Source organism: Dipodomys spectabilis, unplaced genomic scaffold (assembly GCF_019054845.1).
Source record: "Dipodomys spectabilis isolate Male_0828 unplaced genomic scaffold, ASM1905484v1 ptg000018l, whole genome shotgun sequence".
NCBI lineage: Eukaryota > Metazoa > Chordata > Mammalia > Rodentia > Heteromyidae > Dipodomys > Dipodomys spectabilis.
The window spans coordinates 15,495,277-15,518,203 of record NW_024870695.1 but is presented as its reverse complement, the minus strand read 5'-3'; the positions used below and the strand labels follow the sequence as shown (position 1 = coordinate 15,518,203).

Here is a 22,927-nt window from a genome sequence, read left to right as displayed (position 1 = left end):
GGGCTGGTGTGTCACGTTTCTCCACGGCCGCCCAGGCGCCGCCTCTAAATAAAATCGACTTGAAAAAAAAAATGGAGCGGAAAAAAAAAAGACTAAGCCACGTGGTGACAGCCCCCACCCACCCAGCCAGAAAAGACCCCCGACGCCGCCGGGCCCCACGGCCCCCGCACCCGGCCTAGCCCAGCAACCTCGGGGGGGGGGGGGGCACTCCATCCCCAGGGTAAAGGGGACCGCGGGGACCGGAGTCCCCGAAGAGCTCCGCGCCCCCTCCCTCTTGGCGAGAACCTGGCCCCTAGGGAAGCGCCCCGCCCCCACCCATCCTCCTACCTCAACCTGGACCCGGGGCGCGAGCGGAGCCCCAAATCTCCCCTGTCTGTGAGAATAACAGGGACGGTTATGTTATTATTATTGTTATTATTCGTTCTGGGGGAGCTGGGTTGCCCACTCCACCCCCATAAACTGCGAGCGACTGACAGGCGGGGGACGGCGGAGATAGACAAAGAGAAGCCGAGGACTCTGGGGTCTTCTGGAAGGGGTCGCCCGAGCCGGCGGTTTAAAAAGAAAAGCGCCTTCTCCCCCCCCCCCCAGATTCCTAAGCAGGGGCTCTCCGCCCACGTCGCCACACCCCCAGGAGGCTTCCCCCACCCCCGCCCCCGGACTCTGGGACCCCCCCCCCACGAGCTTAGGACCAAGAAGCTGGGAACGTAAGGGAGGGCGGCGGAGAATCGGGGACCCCCTGGCAATCGTGTTTCTGTATCCCCCTCCCCACTAGGAAGGATGGCTCGCGCCCTGATTCCAGCTATTAAATGACAACCTTCTCAGGGTCTGGGGGAGCCCAAAGCCCCGGCCCGAGACGACCCCAGGATGCCGGGTGGGAGAGAAGGACGATGGGTGGTCGCTGGGGCTAACCCGAGCAGACCAAACGGGGAAGTCTCAGGGAAGGAGTGACCGGGTGGGGATCCGAAAGATTTCCCCCCCTTCCCCACCCCCGTGCGGGGGCAGACAGGTGGAGCCCCCCCACCCCCGCGCCCGCTCCAACCGGGACACCGGCTGCAGCTCTGCGGGCGCGGGGTTCGGGTCTCAGAACTTTGTTGGGGGTGCGGTGCCGGGCCGGCCCGAGCGGGGGCGGAGGGCGGGGGCCGGCGAGGCCCCGCCCACGTCCCCAGGTCAGACCCGCGGGGGGAGGGGGCGATTTCCGCTCAGCGCGCCGAGGAGCGAGGGGCGGGAGCGAGGGGGAGGGGGCGGCGGCCCCTCCCCCGCTCGTTCCTGGGGAGGGGGAAGCGGATCCGCCCAAGTCCCTTCTCGGAGCTCGGACCAAACTCAGTCTGGATCCTTGGGCTCCGCGAACCCGGGGGACCCTCACCGGGCAAGGGGCGACACGTGGGCGGTCGCAGTCCCCCTCTTTTCTGGGCGGTGGGGGAGGGGGCGACGCGCGCGCTTCGGAGTCCCCGAGACGCGCTGGAGCGCGGGACGCGCGCTGCACCCGCAGTCCCGGGATCCCCGGATCCCCGGCCCGGCGGCGGGCAAAGCCAACGAATTTCTAGTGGCAGGGGTTGGGAATGGGCCAGGGGGTGGCGGGGAGCGCAGCCCCAGGACCTCGGAGCCCCCTCGGCCAGCGAGCCAGGAGAAGAAGAGGGTCCACCCGCTAGGGAGCTGCAGACGCCCCGAGGTGGGCGCGCGTTGGATCGTCCTCGGGGTCCGCGGGAGGGGGAGATGATTCCACGGCGGGGCCCGCGCGTGGCGAGGGCAGGTGAGGCTGGGGGTCACTCGCCCCTTCCCTCGTCCCGGCCCCATTGTCTCCGTCGCCCGCGGCCCGGGCCGGCTCGGTAACACGTGTTGCCTACACCGAGGTGAATGAATTGAATTTTTTGTTGTTGTTATGGTTAACTGCTTTTTCCCCCCCCTTTTTTTTTTTAGAGTCAGTGAGCCAATTCGGACTTGGGCTCGTCTGCCTGCGGCCGGAGCATGTCACACCTTTCTGAAAGTCCGGAGTTAAAAGACCGCATCCAGCACCTTTGTCCCCTTCCCCATTTTCCTGGCGAGCTGGGAAACCTCGGGGGCTGGGGCGTGGGGGAGGGGGAGGGCTTCCCCTCGGCCTCTGTCTCCACCACCACCTTCAGCACCCACCCTCCCAAATCAGCGTTTTGTTCTAGCCTGCCATGTGTTTGACGGGTGTGTGTGTGTGTGTGTGTGTGTGTAGCATTTTTCTTCTTCCCACGAAGCAACAGGAATTAAAAGACTATGTAGGGTATCGGTTGGTTTCTGCCCAAGAAGGTGAGCGATGCCTGGGTGTCCACCCCCACCCCCACCCGCCTCCGACCCTCCCCCCCATCTGACTCTTAGACTCTTGTCAGCTGTTGACCACAAGCATCATTTTTAAATAAACCAAACTAATGAGCTGGAAACTGCTTGCCACATAGTAGGCACGCAGACATCTTTTGAATGAAACACCAGATCATCTTCAAGAGCAAAGACCATTCAGGAAAATTACAGTCGGGGAAAAGAAGAAGAAAAAAATCTGTGTTAGCTAGAATGTGTGGATCGATGACATGGGGACTTTTTCTTGGTGATTTTGTAGGGTTGTTTTTGTTTGAAAGAGCTAAAAAAAAAAAAAAAAGTTCCTAAAAAGGCTGTTGTGGTCCCTGGCCTTTTCTAAATGGTAGCCCTCATCTCTTAATCTTTTCTGTTTTATTAGAGAACAAGGAACAGGCTAACTAGGCAGGGCTTCCCAGCTCCTAGGAAGGTTCAGGGCTGTTTACTTGATTTAGTTTAAATCTTTAGGTATTGATAATAATTATCTTCCTAGAGAACATACCCACTACTCTATCTCTTCCTAAAACAAAAGCAAGTTAAAGCCTACAAAAACTAGGTCTAGACTTCTCCCTGTGACTCCAAGAGAAATTTTAAAGCAATCCTTGATTTCAACCTTTTATGAATATAATGGAACTCTAAATAATTAAACTAGACTTTTTAAAATAATATATTCGAAATGACAACACAGGAGTAGTTTTAAATTGTCTAATTAACAATGTACCAATTGTTGCCCCATTGAAAGATCAACTGTTTAACTGAATTCTAATCCTGTCCATTCCCACCCCCACCCCACCCCCCCAAGGGCTTCTGTGTGTATAATCAGAGGCTGCACAAGCTGTCCGAATACAGCTGGGTGAATGTGGCCCGCTTCAGTTTGCCTCAGTGACCTGGCTATCTTAGGCTGGGATAGGGGATATCTCAGGCAGAGAAGGGTTATTTCTTGTCAAGACTCACACCCCTAGGTTAAGGATAGGAAGGGGAAGATGTGGAGCACCAAAAGTTTTCATCTTCCCCTTCTTGTGTTCTTGGTTTTCTTTTGTTTGGTTTAGTATCAGAGCTAAGAAATAATGTATATATTATAATTGTTAAACTTCCTTTTTTTTTTTTTTTCTTGTTTTCCTCCCTCTCATCTCCTCCTTGGTTTTTCCTAAGTGAAGTGTTTGGTCTCCTTGTGGAATTCAATCCCCCCTCTACACTTAGAAAATGTGACACCAGACTTTATTTTAAAAATAGGATTCTGATGTCCATTGAAATAAATGCAGAAAGAGAAAAAATTGCAAGAGAATAAAGCAACTTTTTTTTAATGGAAGTAGATGAGAACAATCAACAACCAAAAAAATCAATTCCACCATTGTCATACAAAATTAGTTTTGTTTTTAAACTGTTTCTTCCCAGCATTTGTAATGCTTTTACATTTTGTCATCCTTTTATATCCTTTTAAATTCTTTTAGTTTTTTCCTTGCTGCCTCCAAATTTTTCTACCATTATTTTTATTCAGGCTAAAAGATTTAAGTCTCTGTGTTACACTCACTTTTTTAATTTTTCTTCCTTTTGTAAACAGTGCAGGAGACATAGGACATAAATTTGAGGGATCATTTTTCCCCTTTTTTGGAATAATTCCTTTGGATAAATCCCCAGTATATTCCATTTTTAATATAACCTTTGTCAGTGAAATTTCTGTCTCAAAATTTTAGCATGTTTTATAAAAGAAAGGACACAAAATTCAAAAGCAGAGGGAAAATACATTCAATAGAATTTTTTTTAGTTTTGTGTTTTCTAATAATTCTGAACTCATTATGGTTGCATGAAATAGAGAAAAAGAAAAAGACCCATTTTCTGACTTCAAAGCTTTTGGAGGAATTTAGAGTTTTGCTTTTTTTGTTGTTGTTTGGATTTGGGGGGTTTTGTTTGTTTGGTTTTGGTTTTTTGTTGTTACTATTTTCATTGTTACTGCCTTGGGATGGTCTGTCTGTTCCTTCCTGCAATTTGAAGTGTGGTTCTTTTAAATGCCTATAAACTTTGAGAAAGTGTAAATTAGTCCCATTTTAAAAGCACATGCAACATTTTCTCCTGTCAAATAAATAAGGATAATTATGTGTTTAGGATATCTCATAAAACATAAGAGAACTATAACCAGAAAATGATATTCTCCTCCTTCAAATTAACATTCATTGAAGTGTTCAATGTGTTGCACACTTTTTAAAAAAAATGTGTGTGTATCTCAGCTAGAAGGACTCAAAGAGGGAAAAAGAACTTCATTTGTTTTCTTGTGGGACATACTGTGTATAAGACCATAAAAACTCACTTTTTGTTGTTGTTTTGGCTCAGGTTTACAATACAGAAACTTTAAGGCAAAGAAGGGTGTAACTTAGTCTATCAAGTTTTTAAAGTGGATCTTTCCAGATTCATTTTGTTAGTAAATTAAACTACTTTGCTCACTTCTGATGATGTGTATAAAAATAGCCAAAACCATGCTTCTTTCTATACTATTTTGCATTTTTTGTTTTGGCCCAAAATCATTTGGTTGAAAGATAATGAACAATTTTATTTATTCCCTGTAACACAAAATGCAAAATGAATCCCTGATTCATTTGGAGGAAAATTGTGCAATTCATGAAAAGACAAAGGCTCTTTTTCAAAATAAAACAAATTATGAAAGGCAAGAAAAGAGAGAAAATCTATACCTAAATATTATTTAAGATGGAAATAGTACTAAGCTAATTTTGTGTTTGAGATCAATCTAATTATTTAAATTATTTGAATTCAAGATGCATCTGTTACAGTGTCAAACAGCATGAGGTTTATTTCAAGTTTTAGCTATGAAATATCTATGCTTTTTTAAGACTGAAAGGATTTTTCAGGCTGAAAGCCAAATTATTGCTTGATTTTAAAATTTTGACTCTTGATTAATAGATTTTACTCCTATTCCTAATGAGGATTTTTTTCAGAAGTTGCTTCAAACATTTCAAATTCTTAAGGAAAAATGTTGCTATGTTTTTAAGCTAAAAATTAATACATATTATTATGATTTCACTAGTATTTCATCACCAAAAAAGTGAAAGAATCACTAAAAACATTTCGACCTTTCTTCATCTACAAATCAATTTTACAAACAAAAGGGATCTAGTCTAAAAAACTTTTTTCCTTTTACACTGGTTGTTTGACTGCATTAGAATACAGCTCTTGAAGTGATTTCTGTTTTCCATGAGTTAATCTAGAGTGAGTTTGGATTCATCAGCCTCTCTCACAAAGACTCCAACATTTTTAGAAATCATTATGACAACTAAATTTCCACTCTGAAACATTACCTGGAAAATATTTGAACAGCGTTTCTATGTTAAATTATTGAATGTTTGGGGGTTTTCCATTTCATTTCTAAAAACGTGTTTATAAGTGTCTAGGCAACATATATTAGGAGTTATTTCTAAATGGCTTTCAAATGAAGTTCCCAATCCTATCTCTTCTCCTTCCTCTTCCTCACTGCCCCTCCCCCTCCTCTGCTCCTCTCCTCCCCCTCCCTCCTCTCTCTCTCTCCCTCCTCCTTCCTTTTGTTCCTCCATTTTTCTTCCTGCTCCCGACATTGTCAATTCCTTTCCTCCTCCCCCTTACCTTTACCCTCTTTTCAATTTTTCTTTTTTCTTTGTTGCCTCTCTTCACCCTCTTAGCATTCTCCTGCTCCTCCACCCTGAACCTTCTTTCTTCCCTCTTTTTAATCACTATGCTTATCCCCTCTTCTCTTCTTCCCTCTTCCCCTTTCCTTTCCCTCTATCCCTAATTTGTAAGCATTTCAAACTTGTTTTGAGTGAGGAGAAAGATGCAAAGATACTTGAATTCTTTATTTTTTCCACCAAAAGAACAAACGTGTTACTTTTTTGTTTGGTTTTAAGAGAAGCAGAGAGTAATTCAGACTTCAGGGCTCCTTCAGCCCTTCACTTCCAGCATTCACTGGTGGAACAGTTTGCTAGATTTCTATCTATCAATTTTTCTGAGTCTTAAAAACCTCACTTTGGTTTTTAGAATTTCACGTGTGGAATCCTTGAGATCCAAGACTAGGTATCCCCCCCACAGTCTTAACAGTGCTCACAAACGTTCAACAATCACTGAGTAAATATTTTTGGATAGTATCTGAGAAGAGATAGCCATTGTGACTAAATAAAATGCAATGTTCAAGCCTCTCTCTGTTTTTTAATGTATATGATACAATCATCAGTTCAATGATCATAAAGGGAGTCTCTGGAATTTACTTCCTTTAAGATAGTTGGTCCACAAGAATGAACAACCAAAGGGGTTGTTTTGGCTCCTTAATTCTGGATTCATGACAGTCTTGTGGTGCTCAGTGTCAATTAATAAGCACCCTTTTTGGCCCGGGTTTGGGCAGGCAGCTGAGAGTCCTCAGCTCAGAACGCCTGGTAATTGTTGGCCACTATCAGAATTACATGCCAAGCCCCTTTGCCTTTCTGTTCTTTCTTCAGGTCAAACAGCCAGGTTACAGCCTCAAAGGGGAATCCCCATGTACTTTGCTGGGAAGTGCTATCTTAGGGTTTTCCTCTTGCATATGTAGCCCCACCCACCCAGCCCCTTAATTATGGGAATATTTGTTACTCTTGTTACCTTGCCCAGAGTAAAAACTGTCACCTCAAAACAGCTTTCCTTCTTGATAATTCCCAGCCCTTTGATGTAGTCACTTGTCAACCTTAGACACTCAATACAGCTGCATCAAGGAGAAGGCAAAACCAATTTTAACAGGGGACTAAAATGGAAAATTAGGCAGGTCATAGAAATAGAGTTGGGCTTTAAAAGAATGTAGAAAAAGAAAACATTCCTTGTGGCTCTGGGGGAGAACTTAAAAAAAAACAAAAAACAAAAAACTTGTCCAAGGGATGGGAAAGGGAGAACAATGTTAAGACAAAACAAAATTCTTTAAAAGCAGGTCTTCTGGTACCATCTACAATTCCAGCACTTGGAAGGCTGAGTTAGAAGGACCATGAAGTCAAGGCTATCCCTGTCAAAACAAAACAACAAAACTAAACAATAACAATAATAAAAATGCCCTCAAACCCGAAAGAAGGTATGTAAAAAAAATCATTCAGGGCAGCAATGGGAGGGAGGGAATGAGAGGACTAGAGGGAAAAGCTAACACTAAGCAAAAGGAAAGAAATGTACATATCACCCAATGCAGAAAAGATATTTGTATTGTCAAAGCTTATAGAATTCACGAACTTTATAGACCAAGATAATGACAATTTGCCTTGTGAAGGTTAAAATGTGTTGGTGACTTTAAGTATCATTATCCTACAATACTGTAAAATTTGTGAAATTTATGTAATCACTTAATCTCAATAAAAAATTATTAAAAATCAGCTCCCAGGCACACGTGGCTTAGTAAAAAAAAAAAAAGTTCAAGGATAACACCCAGGCCTTGAATTCAAGCCCCAGGACCAGGCAGGGAAAAAAGCAACAACAACAAAATTCATTCAGCCTTAAAAAAAAGTCAATAAAATCTAATACCTGCTATAACATGAACAAATCTTGAAAATATTATGTTAAATAAAAAAAGCCAGACACAAAGGCAAGTTTATATGAACTTTTTTTTTTTTTTGATTGGTCATGGGGCTTGAACTCAGGGCCTGGGCACTGTCCTGAGCTTGTTTTGCTCACTTGAGCTACAGTGCCACTTCTGGCTTTCTGGTTATTTATTGGAGATGAGAGTCTCAGGGACTTTCCAGCCCAGGCTGGCTTTGAACTGCCATCCTCAGATCTCAGGCTCCTGAATAGCTAGGATTATAGGAGTGAGCCACCAGCGCCTGGCCTCTGGCTTTTTCTGTGTATGTGTTACTGAGGAATTGAACCCAGGGCTTTATGCATGCTAAGTAAGCACTCTACTACTAAGCCACATTCCCAGCACTTTTAATTTTTTTTTTTAATTTTTTTTCCTTGAGTTTTTTTTTTTTTTTTTTTTGGGGGGGGAGTCCAGTTGTGGGCCTGAACTTTGGGCCTGGGCACTGTCCCTCAGCTCTTCAGCTCAAAGCTAGCGCTCTACCACTTGAGCCATAGCAACACTTCTGGCTTTTTTTTTTCTGCTTATGTGGTGCTGAGGAATTGAACCCAGGGCCTCATGCATGCAAGGCAGGTACTCTATCACTGAGCCACCTTCCCAGCCCATCCTTTAGTTCTTTTTGCCGAAGGCTAGTGCTCTACCGCTTTGAGCCACAGCTCCACTTTCCTTTTTTTTTTTTTTTCCTGGTGGCTAACTGTAGATAATAGTCGCACAGATTTTCCTGTAGGGGCTGGCTTCAATCTGTGATTATCAGATCTCAGCCTCCCGAATAGCTAGGATTACAGGTATATCAGTCACCAGCACCAGGCTCTCATGATTCTTAATGGTTACAGAATATCAATGTGGATTGAGGAAAAAAGAGTTTGTGAGTTATACGTGTGGTGTTGGCAAAACAAATGCCACTGAATTTTACGCTTAAAATGCTTAAAACCTGAAATTTCATTGTGTATATTTTACCACATTTGGGGAGCGGGCAGTCATGGGACTTGAACTCTGGGCATTGTCTCTCAGCTCTTCAGCTCAAGGCTAGCACTCTACCACTTGAGCCACAGCACCACTTCTGGTTTTCTGGTGGTTAATTGGATATGAGTCTCACGGACTTTTCTGCCCAGGCTGGCTTTGAACTGTGATCCTCAGAGCTCAGTCTCCTGAGTAGCTAGGATTACAGTCGTGAGCCACTGGGCACCCAGCCTTTACCATTTTTTCAAAGAGAGAGAGAAAAAAAAACCTATGTTGGAAATCTTTAAAATAAAATGCACAAAAATATGTAACTGTCAAAAAATGGTAATGACATAAATACTCAAAATAGAGGAACGTTCAAATAACCCTGTGTTCCCAAAGGCTTTAAAAAAAATGATTATCCCAAAAGCACAAAGCAAAATAATTGTTTTGTGTTTATGTCATTAGAAACTAAAAAACAAAACAAAACAAAGCTGGGAACCTATGGTTCATGCCTCCTGTAATCCTAGCTACTCAGGATGCTGAGACCTGAAGATCAAGGTTTGAAGTCAGCCTGGCCTGGAAAGTCCATGAGACTCATATCTTCAAAGTGAGCGTGTGTGTGTGCACACGCGCGTGCGCACACACACACATGCGCACACACACACACACAAATTGTAGCTGTGGCTCAAGTGGAAGAGCATTAGCTTTGGGTACAAAGAGGCTCAGGGACAGCACCCTGAGTTCAAGCCCCAAGATCAGGAAAAAAAAAAAAAAAGACATTGGTGTGGAAGACTAGAAATTAACCCACAGAAACCCTTGCATAGTGGTGCCTGAAGGACATGTACAAGAAATTAACAACAGAACTAGAGACCCTGCAAGTGTTTGTCACCCTGAGCAGGTTCAAGGAGAGCCGGCTATCACTACAGATATCAAGGACAATGACAACATTTGATGAATCTCAACATTGATATTAAAAAAAAAAAAACACTAATCTGGGCGCCAGTGACTCACGCCTGTAATCCTAGCTACTCAGGAGGCTGAGATCTGAGGATGGCGGTTCAAAGCCAGCCTGGGCAGGAGAGACCGTGAGACTCTAATCTCCAATAAAGCACCAGAAAACTGGAAGTGGCGCTGTGGCTCAAGTGGTAGAGCGCTCACCTTGAGCTGAAGAGCTGAGGGACAGTGCCCAGGCCCAGAGTTCAAGCCCCACAACCAAGCAAAAACAACAACAATAACAACAACAAAAACTAAGTGAAGCATTATATATATTATAGTTCTATTTCTATAAGTCTAAAAATGCTCAAAACTAAAAAGTGCTTAGCAATGTAAAGCATTAAAGAAAATAAGGAGCCGGGCGCTGGTGGCTCACGCCTGTAATCCTAGCTACTCAGGAGGCTGAGATCTGAGGATCGCGGTTCAAAGCCAGCCTGGGCAGGAGAGACCGTGAGACTCCTATCTCCAATAAACCACCAGAAAACCGGAAGTGGCGCTGTAGCTCAAGTGGTAGAGCGCTAGCCTTGAGCTGAAGAGCTGAGGGACAGCGCCCAGGCCCAGAGTTCAAGCCCCACGACTGACAAAAAAAAAAAAAAAAAAGGAAAGAAAGAAATTAAGGAGACTGATAAATACGTAGTTCCAGAATATGCTTAATTCTAGGAAAACATAAAGCTCACCAGAGATGGGACATAGGGCACTTCAAAGATATTGGAGTTGTTCTAGTTTTTACTCTGAATGGTAGCTATGTAGGCGCTTGCCTTACTAATCAAGAAATTGTACCCATAAACCTTTTTTTTTTGGGTCCGGTCGTGGGGCTTGAACTCTGGGCCTGGGCGCTGTCCCTCAGCTCTTCAGCTCAAGGCAAGAGCTCTACCATTTGAGCCACAGCACCACATCCAGTTTTCTGGTGGTTAATTGGAGATCGGCATCTCATGGACTTTCCTGCCCTGGCTGGCTTTGAACTGTGATCCTCAGATCTCAGCCTCTTGAGTAGCTAGGATTACAGGCATGAGCCACTGGTGCTTGGCTTCTCCCTCTTTTTTTTTTTTTTTTTTGTCAGTAAGCTCTTCCACTCAAGGCTAGCGCTCTACCACTTGAGCCACCTTCTCAGCCCCTCTCCCTCTTATTCTATATCTTTAATTTTGCAAATTTGCCATACTGAGTCTATTAGATTTTAACAGAAACTGTTAAAATGTTAAATAAATATTCAATTAAATCATCCCAGAATACCTATACAAGACAAATCAGAACCCTTTGGGATCATTTGTTGTCCCAAGATTTGATACCAACAAATATTCCCCTTCCAGATGGGTAGGAGCAATGGGTGACAATGTTATCAGACATTTTGTATTCATATACTGTTGTAGAATGGGAACTTCCTTGTACAACCACTTAAAGCTAAAAGTCTGGTTATTTACACATGTGTTCATAAAAAATGGAGGCAGTATGTGTTCAAATTTAGGTCCAGCAAGACCAACAAGAAGGAATGAGCACTGAGATTCATTCACACCTGGCCCTGGTGGGTCCTGGATCCGATAGACACATTGTTCCTTTCAACTCCCAGGCAAGAGCTATGTGATTTGCATTCTCTAGAATCCTCGAGGGGTGAAGCCCACATCTCCCTCATCAATCTAGGAGATTCTACTGCAAGGCAAGATTCATATTGCTTCCTTTCTTTATTTAAGTGGTTTCCATTATTTTTTTTTACCACCACCGCCCTCCATTATTATTTCTTTATGAGACCAAAGGTTTATTTTGTTTTGTATGTGTGTGCTGGTCATAGTGCTTGATCTGAAGAGTTGGACACTGTCTCTGAGTTCCTTTTGCTCAAGGCTTTTAAGTTTCTTTTGCTCTACCACTAATCTACAGCTCTACTTCCTGCTGTTTTGGTGTTTAATTGCAGATAAGAGTCTCTCAGACTTTCCTCCCAGACTGGCTTCAAATCTGGATCCTCAGATCTCAGCCACCTGAATAGCTAGAATTACATGCATGAGCCACCAGAGCCTGGATTATTTTTTATTTTTATTTATTTTTGTGCTGGTTCTGGAGCTTGAACTCAGGGCCTGGGTGCTGTCCCTGAATTTTATGTGCCCAAGGTTAGCACGCTACCACTTGGGCAACAGCTCTCCTTCTGGCTTTTTGCTCATTATCATTAATTTATAACTAATCTTTTTGTTGTTGTTGGTGGTGGTGGTGGTGGTGGTGGTGGTTGTGGGGCTTGAACTCAGGGCCTGGGCACTGTCCCTCAGCTCTTCAGCTCAAGGCTAGTACTCTACCACTAGAACCACAACGCTACTTCTGGCTTTTTCTGTTTATGTAGTGCTGAGGAATCAAACCCAGGGCCTCATGCATGCAAGGCAAGCACTCTACCACTGAGCCACCTTTCCAGCCCAATTTATAACTAATCTTTGTACCATGATGTATTTTCTTTTTTCTTTTAAGTTTCTTGAAGATCCTTCTTGAAAGTATCTATCTTGAGTTCAGTGGTGTTGGCTGATAGTGTTAGGCTAATGTGATGGTTATGGTGTGACTGTGGAGTAAAGCAGAAGATAGTTCTAGGCATCTGGGTGACTGGCTGACTAATGTCAAGCATCTTGTCACCTCTGGCCTCCTGCTCTGCAGGAGATAAAAAGAGAGATCAGAGGGAAGTGGGATCTCACTGGCTTTCTGAGTCAGCCAGTGAGTTTGAAGACCAGGGGAACTTCAAAAGCAGAGTCCACTTCAGGGAGGCTGGGGCCAGCTGAGTCAGCCTGGCTGTGGCTGTGAGAGCTAGGCCTGGAATGTCTGCAGTGCCTTGGGGGGAGGTGATGGGAGTGAGTCACGGGAAGGGGAGGGGGGAATGCTGGAAGAACCAGCAAACCCTGAAAGTTCTTCAGTGGCTCCAGTTCTCATACAAGAAGAGCTTGGAAGTGGGAGCCTGGGTTCTTGGATCAAAGTACCACTTATCACCCTTCCTTTCCCATCTTACTCCAGGACTCCCAAACCAAATGCACTCCCTCCCTGACTGGGTTAGGGGCCTATTAAGGTTGTCTCCTATCTCTTATCCTGTGTCTTCTCTGACCCCACACATCCTGGAAATTTTCCTGCTGCAGAACAGATCAAGGTGGGAGAGCTCTGCTCCATCCTGAGCTTTACCCTCCCTGACTTACCCTCAAACCACACAGGACTCCAGGCACCTTAGGGCACTGTGCCTGTTGGTGTGGCTAAGAAGACTGGGTTGTTCGGTAGATTTATTGAACTATTTTGGTCAAGTCCACCAGGCTGGGCTGGAGTGTAGCTCAGTGGTAGAAAGCATGTTTAGCATTCAGAAGGTTTGATCTCCAAAACCACACACCACACATGTGCGTGCATACTCATTCACCCACACATGTCCAACAAGCCCTTCTAATCACCAGTAAACTATACTATAAACCTCCCAAGGTCATCTTTTCCCCTTTCCTGCATCCCAGCATACCCTGTGGGTCTTGCGGGCACTACTTGGGAGTTAGACTTCTCTGATCTCTGGGCCTCTCCACATCACACTGCAATGTGGCTCCTGGGAAATGTGGAGCTTGTAGACTTGAGCAGCAGCTCTGGTAACCCTCCCTGACTACCATTCCCCTCCCAGGGGCCAGGCCACATCCTCTCTTGCCTGTTCCAGGTCAGGGCAAGAGACCCACTTCATGATCAAAGGGAGATTTGGCCAGGGAGGTGGTTGCAGAGGGGGTTGGAATGGGGACTTCAGGCACCATTGGCCTTCAAAGCTGCCTACCCCAAGTGCAGAAGACCAAATGGGCCTCTCCACTGCTGGAACCTACTATAGAACCCTCCTCTTCCTCCTCCTCCCTCTTCACTTCTTTTTTTCTGTCTCCCTGCTTTCTTTTTCTCTTTTTTTCTTCTTCTTTTTTTGGTTGGTTGGTTGTGGGGCTTGAATTCTGGGCCTGGTGCTGTCCCTGAGCTCTTCAGCTCAAGGCTAGTGCTCTACCACGTGAGCCACAATACCACTTCCAGTTTTCTGGTGGTTAACTGGAGATAAGAGTCTCACGGACTTTCCTGCCCTGGCTGGTTTTGAACCGTGATCCTCAGATCTCAACCTCCTGAGCAGCTAGGATTACAGGCGTGAGCCACCAACGCCCGGCTTCCTTACTTTCTTATACTTATTGACAATAAAAGTCTTCATGCTTGTTAGGCACGTCCTCTACCACCTGAATCAGTTCCCTAATCTTGACTTTTGCTGAGGTTTTTTTTGTTTGTTTTTTGGTTGTGGTTCTTGAACTCTGGGACTGGGCACTGTCCCTGAGCTCTTCAGCTCAAGGTGAGCACTCTACCCCTTAAGCTACAGTGCCATCTGGTTTTCTGGTGGTTAACTGGAGATGAGTCTCACAGATTTTTCTGCCTGTGGCTAGCTCTGAAAAATCTTAGCCTCCTAAGTAGTTAGGATTACAGGTGTGAGCCACCAGCACCCAGCTTTTGCTTTTTGAGATTATGTCTTGCTTTCCACCTAGGCATGCTCTTGAGCCAGGATCCTCCTAATTCAGGCTTTCTGTCATTGCAGGGATGACAGGAGCGTGATGCCTCATACTGCTTCTCTTCGTAGCGATCAAGTCATATGGACTTTTCTGCTTGGGCTAGCCTGGCACCCTGATTCTTCCATTCTCAATCTTGCAAGTATCTTGGGATGATAGGCATGTACCACTGCAGCCAGCTGTGAATTCAGGAGCCTCATGAACTTTTCTGTTCTGATTCTTTTCTAAATGCAATCCTGTCATTCTCAACATCCTAAATAACTAGGATTATAGATCTAAGGCATTGGTGGTTGGCTTTTTTTTTTTTAGAGGGAGAGAGAGAGAGTATCACTAATAGCTTAAGCTGAACTAGAACTTGCTATGGAGCCCAGGTTGGCCTTGAATTCACAATCCTCCTGCTTCAGAATCCCAAGTGCTGGGATTAAAGATAGGCACCACCAGAAGCTTCTTTTTTTTTTGACTCAGATTTGGAAGGAGACTTGGGGTGGGGGGGGGGGTCCCAGGAAAATTGTTCACTTTCTTGGCTACCCTCTGCCTTCAAGCAGGAGCAACCAGGTTTGGATACAAACCCTCCAAAGTCCACTATCTATGTTGCTTAGCAGAAAACAGCTCTGCAACCCCTGGATATGGAATCTAGGGTGATGTCCAATTTCTGCTCAGTGGCAGCTGGGAGATTGGAGTGTGGAGCACTCACCTGGAGAGAGGATTTTCTCCAAGGTGAACAATGAGTGAGTAGGCAGCTTAGGTTCCTAGGATGCAGAAATAAGCAGCCTTCCTTGTGCAGGGCCTCTCAACCCACATAAGCACTTAACCTTGGATCTGCTCCCAGGCCCGTGAGCTCACCTGGGAAGCAAAGTGGCCTTGATTAGCTGATAAGGCAGAGCATGAGCTTGGCCATTTATGATTCCAAGGATCAGGGTGAGTGGAGAAGCCCAGAAGGAAGCCTCGGGAGTCTGCCAAAATTATAGCCTGTACCCTGCCCATCTACACTGACAGCCTTTGTGGGTAGAGCCATGTCCTAAGTACTTGGACAGAGACAGGGAGAGATCCAAGGGGCACACCCTTCCACCCAGGAAGCCTCACTGTACTGAGAAGACACGGCACCGCTCAGCCCTTGGTGTGACAAGCACGTGCAGTGTGATATCAAGGCTCCCACGCTGATGAAGAGAGATGACAGACTCTAGGGAGTAGGCATTTGAGGAGGGGGCACATGTCCCATGTCTTTACAAAGAGACACAGGTACTGGACCTTCCTGGAAGAAGGGACACTCTTTGCTTCCCTGTTCTGTTGTGGCCCTAAGCAGATAGTGTGCATCCTCAGCAGACCTAAGCCATCATTAGGAAACCTCTCCATTCTCTGGCTTGCTTGGACAGTCTCCTGCTTAGCACTGCCACAGTGACCAAACCATGGGGGCACTCTGCAGAGATGGGGTTCAGATGACTTAGGGATGCTCCTCTTCTCCCAAAGTTAACTAACTGTTGCTTTATGGAAGGGGCCTCTGTCCCACCAGGCATTGCCATGTATCCATGAAGCTAACCCTTTACAACTGAGGCACTCTGACTAGAAGTAGGCAATTATACCTAGAGAAGCAGAAAAGAGAAAAAGGGGGGACTTAGGGTACCCTGACAATGGGCAGGCCCCAGATAGCAGCTAAAGATATACAAATGTTAATCACCAATTAGCTCAGCATAGGTAGACAGGGCAAACTTCATTATGTGTGAAATGGACTTAATGTGGCAGGAGCTGTGGGCTTAATTTCCTGAGATAAGATGCTTTTAGGCTAATCAGCAGGTCTATGAGGCCTGGATATAAAGGAGCTAGGACAGGCCTTCTTGAGGCAGGCTTCCAAGAGCTGGCAAGGAGGAAGAAGGAACCCCATCCTGCCCTTCAGGAAGTCAGAAAGCAAGTCTGGTAAGAGAAAGGCTGGGTCAGGGATGGTTGGGATGACCAAGGAGAGGGTGGAGGTGAATCTTGGCAGACTGAGATGCTCAACTCTGGCATCTCTTCTGTGGAAGGTGGTTCTGAAGGTTCTTTAGTTGCAACCACATGACTCTCAGTCTAGTTCTGGTCTGCAGAGTTTGGTGGAAGGTTCCTTATTGATCTTCATCTTTATTGAAGACTGAAATAGATCAAGCCCCCAAAAGAAAAATACAGGTCAGACTTTAGGAAGAACTCTCCTGAGTTAGGTCTGAGAAGGGGAAGAATAGGATGGTTCTGTTTTTCTTTCTTGCTTTCTGTGTGTGTGTGTATGTGTGTGTGTGTTTAATTTTTGGTAGTTGTGGGGCTTGAACTCAGGGCCTGGTTGCTGTCTCTGAGCTTCTTCACTCAGGACTAGTACTCTATCGCTTTGAGCCACAACACATGTCTGGTTTTATGTGGTTAATTGAAGAGTCTACAGGCTCCTGCCTGTGCTGGCTTTGAACCTTGATCTTCAGATCTCAGCTTCCTTAGTAGATAGGATTATAGGCATGAGCTACTAGTGCCTGGCTTTTTTTCTCTTTTCTTCCTTCTTTTTTTTTTTTTTTTTGGGGGTCCAGTCGTGGGCCTGAACGCTGGGCCTGGGCACTGTCCCTCAGCTCTTCAGCTCAAGGCTAGCGCTCTACCATTTGAGCCACAGCCTCACTTCTGGCTTTTTTTTTTCTTTTTTGCTTATGTGGTGCTGAGGAATCAAACCCAGGGCCTCATGCATGCAAGGCAAGCACTCTACCACTGAGCCAACTTCCCAGCCCTCTCTTTTCTTCCTTCTATTTATTTCCTTTCTTTTTTCTTTTTCTTTTTTTTTGGATCCGGTCCTGGGGCCTGAACTCTGGACCTGGGCGCTGTCCCTCAGCTCTTCAGCTCAAGGCTAGCGCTCTACCCCTTGAGCCACAGCGCCACTTCCGGCTTTTTTTTTTTTTTAATGTGGTGCTGAGGGATCGAACCCAGGGCCTCAGGCATGCAAGGCAAGCGCTCTACCACTGAGCCACCTTCCCAGCCCCTTCTTTTTCTTTTTTGAGGTAGGGTATTGCATAGCCCAGGCTGGCCTCAAATTCACCATCCTCAAGCCTCACACTCCTAAGTGCTGAGATTACAGGTATAAATCTGCATGTCCAGCTTCCGCACGTAGTTCTCATGTAGGGAAAGAGGGTTACAATAATTTAGCTTACAGCCCAATAAAAAGGAAGGAGGCTGGCTGCTACAAATTGGATCCAGAGAAGGGGAGTGTCCAGCATAGACCTTTACTGATTTATTCTTCCTAGATATCTCCCTCATCACTAACCTCCCAACCTACTCAGAATCCACTTAAAATGAAACAAGGAATAAGACAAGTTCCTCTCTTGGTCAGGCTTTTGTCCCTTATAGTGAGCATACCTGTCCCAGCCTCCTAGAATCCATCCTTCCCCAGCTATCAGCACGGCTCAGGCCCCAGCATTGCACAGCCTCCCGGCTGCCCTTGACACAGTGCGGCCCCTCATTCTGGTCTCTTTTTCTCTCAGGTCAGGAAATAAGCCGTGGAAGATGGTGGCTGCAAAGACCTGCTCGCTGCTGCTGGTGCTCCTGTTCCTGGCAGTGGGGCTGGGAGAAGAAGAAGAGGCTCAGTCCATGTAAGGATACAGGAAGGCAGGGGGCTGGGGATGAGTTGGTTCACTGGGGGTGAGAAGGAGTGATGAACCCTAGACTAGACTAAGAGTAAATTAGAGCTAGGCACTGGTGGCACAAAAGAAAAAGAAAAAGAAAAAAGAAAATAAGAGCCAGGTGACGGTGGCTCACGCCTATAATCCTAGCTACTCAGGAGGCTGAGATCTGAGGATCACGGTTCAAAGCTAGCCTGAGCAGGAAAGTCCGTGAGACTCTCATCTACAATAAAAACCACTAGAAAACCAGAAGTGGTGCTGTGGCTCAAGCAGTAGAGTGCTCGCCTTGAGCTGAAGAGCTGGGGGACAGCATCCAAGCCCAGAGTTAAAGCCCCACGACTGACCAAAATAAATAAATAAATAAGTAAAATAAGAAAAAAGAAGTTGGGAAGAGAAGCCAGCTAGCTACTGAACAGTAAGAGAGAATTTCTTTTTCTTTCTTTCCTTTTTTCCTTTTCTTTCCTTCTTTCTTGTCCTCCCTCCCTCCCTCCCTCTCTCTCTCTCTCTTTTTCTTTCTTTCTTTTTGGTACCAGTCATGGGGCTTGAACTCAGGGCCTGGGCACTGTCCCCGAGCTTTTTTGCTCAAGACCAGTGCTCTACCACTTTGTGTTACAGTGTCACATCTGGTTTTCTGGTGGTTAATTGAAGTTGAGTCTCACAGACTTTCCTGCCTGGGCTAGCTTGGAACTGTGATCCTTGGATCTCAGCCTCCTTTGTTGCTAGGATTACAAGCATGAACCACCAGTACCTAGCTGAGAATCAAGAGTATTTCTAAGGTGCTATTGTTTCAGTAGTGGAGACTTGTTAGACCTGTGAACAAACTTCTCAGTGGCTGAGAACCTAAGGAAGATCTCCCTTCCTAGTGGAAGTTCAAACTGTTTTCTTTTTTTTTTTTTGTCGGTCCTGGGGCTTGAACTCTGGGCCTGGGCGCTGTCCCTGGGCTCTTCAGCTCAAGGCGAGCACTCTACCCCTTGGAGCCACAGCGCCACTTACGCTTTTCGAGTGGTTTATTGGAGATAAGAGTCTCATGGACTTTCCTGCCCGGGCTGGTTTTGAACTGCGATCCTCAGATCTCAGCCTCCTGAGTAGCTAGGATTACAGGCGTGAGCCACTGGTGCCTGGTGTTCAAACTCTTTTCTATTGTATGCCCCTCCTGGGCACTAGACATGGGGATTCATAAGACTGATGATCTATGAACACCTGCTCTCAGGGAACACACAGACCAGTCAGTCCTAAGTACTGTGAGTAAATCAGATATAGTGGTTGAAGACAGCAGCTTTCTTCTAGGGTGTCCAGGAACCCAGAGATGCTTGTCTCAGTAAAGCTGGATCTTCTCAGATTCAAGGACAGTCCCATTTGGCAATGTAAAATTATAAGTGTGCAGGATAGCTGTCAGAAACACAAGGAGAGACAGCATTATGAGACCATTAAGAACCTATACTCACCACTGGGAGTTGGTGGCTTATACCCTTAATCCTAACTATTTGGGAGGCTGAAATAGGAAGATAACATTTCAAAGCCATCCCAGATAGAAAAATCTAGGAGATACTCATTTCCAATTAACTAGCAAAAAACCAGAGCTCGGAGGTATGGGTGATAACTAGCCTTGAGGGAAAAGGCCAAGTTCAAACCCCAGTACACACAAGCACAAGGATAATACATCTCAGGGAAGTTGTGAGTATGTTAGGCTTATAGGATTGTCAGAGTCATAGTAAATGCTTTTCTATGAGCTCAGTATTATTAGTATTTTTATTATTGAGATGGTCTAGCTATGTAGTGCAGGCTGGCCTTGAACTCATGATCTTCCTGCCTCAGCTTCTATGTATCAGGATTATAGGGGTGTACCTCCACATTTGGCTCTGAGTTCACGATTATTTCTTTTTTTTTTGGCTGGTCCTGGGGCTTGAACTCAGGGCCTGGACACTGTCCCTGAGCTTCTTTTGCTCAAGCCTAGCACTCTACCACTTGAACAGCACCATTTCTGGCTCTGTTTATTTGGTACTGAGGAATGGAACCCAGGGCTTCATGCATGCTAGGCAAGCATTCTACCACTGAGCCACATTCCCAGCCCTCTATTATTATTGTCTCTATTGAATGTGAATCCAAGAGCTGAATCAGGAAAGGCCAGGAAAAGGGGGAGAAAGCAAGGCACTATGGTGATGCCATCTTTTAGGATGAACACCTTATGGCTTTGTGCAGAATCCACAATCACTCCCAGGCACAGAGACATATACACACATAGATGTGGAAAGTGGCCTCTTGAGCTGAGGATGAAGTCGCAGGGGGGATCAGTGGAGTGACAGGTTGTCTGTGGAAATGATCCTGAGAACCTGCTGGCTCACTTTCTGATGTGTGTCTTCCATTAGTGATAATCACCTCCTCAGCATTGTCATTTCCCCCCTCTCTGTCCCGCTTTCTGCCATTCTTGTGTCTATCACCCCTCAGATCTCATGCTAAGTATGGTGGCCCCCGAGGTCCAAGGTACGCAGAAGGAACTTTCATCAGTGACTACAGTATCGCCATGGACAAGATCCGCCAGCAGGACTTTGTGAACTGGCTGCTGGCCCAGAAGGGGAGGAAGAACGAGTGAGTGATTTCATGTAGTTCCTCCCATCACCTATAGCCATCTCTCCTCCATTCAGGCCAGTTCACCAAATGTGACCACAAGGGCCAGGTGTGTGCAACTCCAGTGGCATCTCTTACTAAAAAACAAGGAGTTGGACATAGTAGGTGTGGCCAGGACTGACTGGGGCAGCAACCCAGTCTGGGGATGGGATGAGGACTAGTCTCCTCTCCTTTGCTACTAGGGAGAAGACCAGGAAATTGAGTCCAGAGGGAGATCCTTAGAGTGCTGGGGATGAAGGCAGGAAGTGCCAGGCTACTTCATGTGACTGTTTGGAAATAATCTATCCTCATTCTCATGTGCTGCCCTTGCTGTTTGGGCAGCCTGGTAGATAGCTGACAGCCTGAGCAGTTGTCCCAGCAGTGGAAGGGTTAGTGGAGAAAGAGATTCCATAGTTCCTGGGGTACTGGAAAGTTCAAGTGTCCCTAGGGGGAGCAGTGTCTCCCCCACCCACTCTCAAGTCTTCCTCTTACCAGCTGGAAACACAACATCACCCAGAGGGAGGCCCGAGCCCTGGAGCTAGCCAGGCGACCTCAGAGGGATGAGGAGGCCACCAGGGAGCAGCAGAGGTGAGTCCCCACAGGGAAAGGCAGGGGCAGAGTTTCCAGCTCCCCTTCCAGATTGCAAGGAAGGGCAGCTGCCTAACATAACACATCCTTTTCTTCTTACAGTTCAGAATGGGGTCTTCATGAACAAACTCCTGGAGTACCCCCCAGGCTGCAGGGAGGGTATGGGGAAGGGTCTCAAAGTTCCCATGCCTTGGTGCACAAGTGGATCGGATCTATTGAGTAAGGGAGGCGTGAGGAAGAAGAGACCTCAGAATCAAGGCTGTGTGGGAATCAGGATTCTCCAAGGCCAGCCCTCTAATATCAGCTTCCCCTCTCTAAGGAAGGGAGGGATGTGTGGCATAGATTGTTCCCGCCGGCAAATATCCCCCAAGTTCCCTCTAGGGTCTTTGGAATTTATTCTAGGAAACTTTTAAAGATGGGTGGGTAGCCTCACAGCAGAATGCTGTCTGGTTTTTGACTGTACTAAAGTGTCAGATCTAGGTGGGACAGGCCAAAAACCAGATTTTCGTCTGCACAGAGGCAGCTATGCTGGCTTCCTTCCCCATCCACTGGCCCCTTGGTGTCCAAGCACTAGCTGTATTTGCTCTCTTTAAGTGAATCCCAGGCTGAAACAGGCCCCTTCCCTCTCTCTCCTTTTCAGCTCCCTGCCCAAGGACTCCGGTGATGACGATCTGATGAAGAAGCTACTGATTCAAGAACTGCTGGCCTGGATGGTGGACCAAACAGAACTCTGTGGCCTCAGGTAGGGGAGTGAGGTGGCTTGGGCATGTTGAACAGGAGGTAGAAGCTTCAGCTCTGGGTCATATACTGTGTGTGTGGGGGGGTGTGAGAGAGAGAGAGACAGACAGACAGACAGACAGAGGAATGTGACAACACAGAGAAAGAGATATGAGAAAAATCTGCATAGGAAACTATGAATTATTCTGAATTTTTATTATTAAAAAAGCCATTTGGGGCCAGTCAGAGTAGCACACACCTGTAATCTAACTACTTGGAAGGAAGGCAATTAGTGACCATGCTGGGAAAGAAGTTAGCAAGATGGCTATCTCAATCAATACCTCAGCAAGGTGGTGTGCCTATCTGTCATCCTACCTACTGGGAGGCATATATAAGAGGATTGTGCTGGGAGCCGTTGTAATCCTAACAACGGCGGAGGCTGACATTTGAGGATCTCAGTTCAAAGCCAGCCCGGGCAGGCTCCAATAAATCACCAGAAAACCAGAAGTGGCGCTGTGGCTCAAATGGTAGAGCACTATCCTTGAACTGAAGAGCTGGGGGACAGCGCCCAGGCTCAGAGTTCAAGCTCCACAACTGACCAAAAAAAAAAAAAAAAAAAAGGATTGTGGTTCTTTATAATGTAGGGCAAAAATCTGAGACCTAGCCAGGTGGCTCACACCTGTTATCCTAGCTACTCAGGAGGATATCTGAGGGTCAAGGTTCAAAGCCAGCCCAAGCAGGAAACAGTGAAACTCTTATCTCCAATAAACCACTAGAAAACCGGAAGTGGCGTTGTAGCTCAAGTGCTAGAGTGTTAGCCTTGAGCTGAAGAGCTGAGGGACAGCGCCCAGGCCCAGAGTTCAACCCTAATGACCAACAAAAACAACAACAAAAATTGAGACCTGAGAGATCCTCTTTGAAAAATCATTAAAGCAAAAAGTGTTGGGCTCAAGTGGTAGAGTACCTACCAGTATCATCAAAAACAAAATGAAAGAATGAAAGCTTGGAGGCAGGAGTGGCATAATTATGGCTGGGTGCCAGGATAAACTTGCTTCACTAACGTCAAGTTGTAATGACCCTTCTCTCCATCCCTC

At 46.1% G+C, this 22,927-nt stretch overlaps 1 protein-coding gene across 1 annotated transcript; it reads left to right on the top strand.

Moving 5' to 3' along the window:
• The first annotated feature begins 17,808 nt into the window (after nt 1-17,808).
• Nucleotides 17,809-21,862, top strand: LOC122103601 (gastric inhibitory polypeptide). Its single transcript, XM_042674209.1, has 4 exons — nt 17,809-17,894; nt 20,370-20,510; nt 21,024-21,116; nt 21,757-21,862. The coding sequence occupies exons 1-4, from the start codon at nt 17,809-17,811 to the stop codon at nt 21,860-21,862; spliced, it is 426 nt and encodes a 141-aa protein (XP_042530143.1).
• The last annotated feature ends 1,065 nt before the right edge of the window (nt 21,863-22,927 follow it).

Coding starts and splice junctions, on each gene's coding strand:
- LOC122103601 (XM_042674209.1), top strand. CDS start 17,809: ATGGTGGCTGCAAAGACCTGCTCGCTGCTGCTGGTGCTCCTGTTCCTG. Junction 17,895..20,369: donor GAAGAAGAGGCTCAGTCCAT/GTAAGGATACAG, acceptor ATCACCCCTCAG/ATCTCATGCTAAGTATGGTG. Junction 21,117..21,756: donor GCCACCAGGGAGCAGCAGAG/GTGAGTCCCCAC, acceptor TCTCCTTTTCAG/CTCCCTGCCCAAGGACTCCG.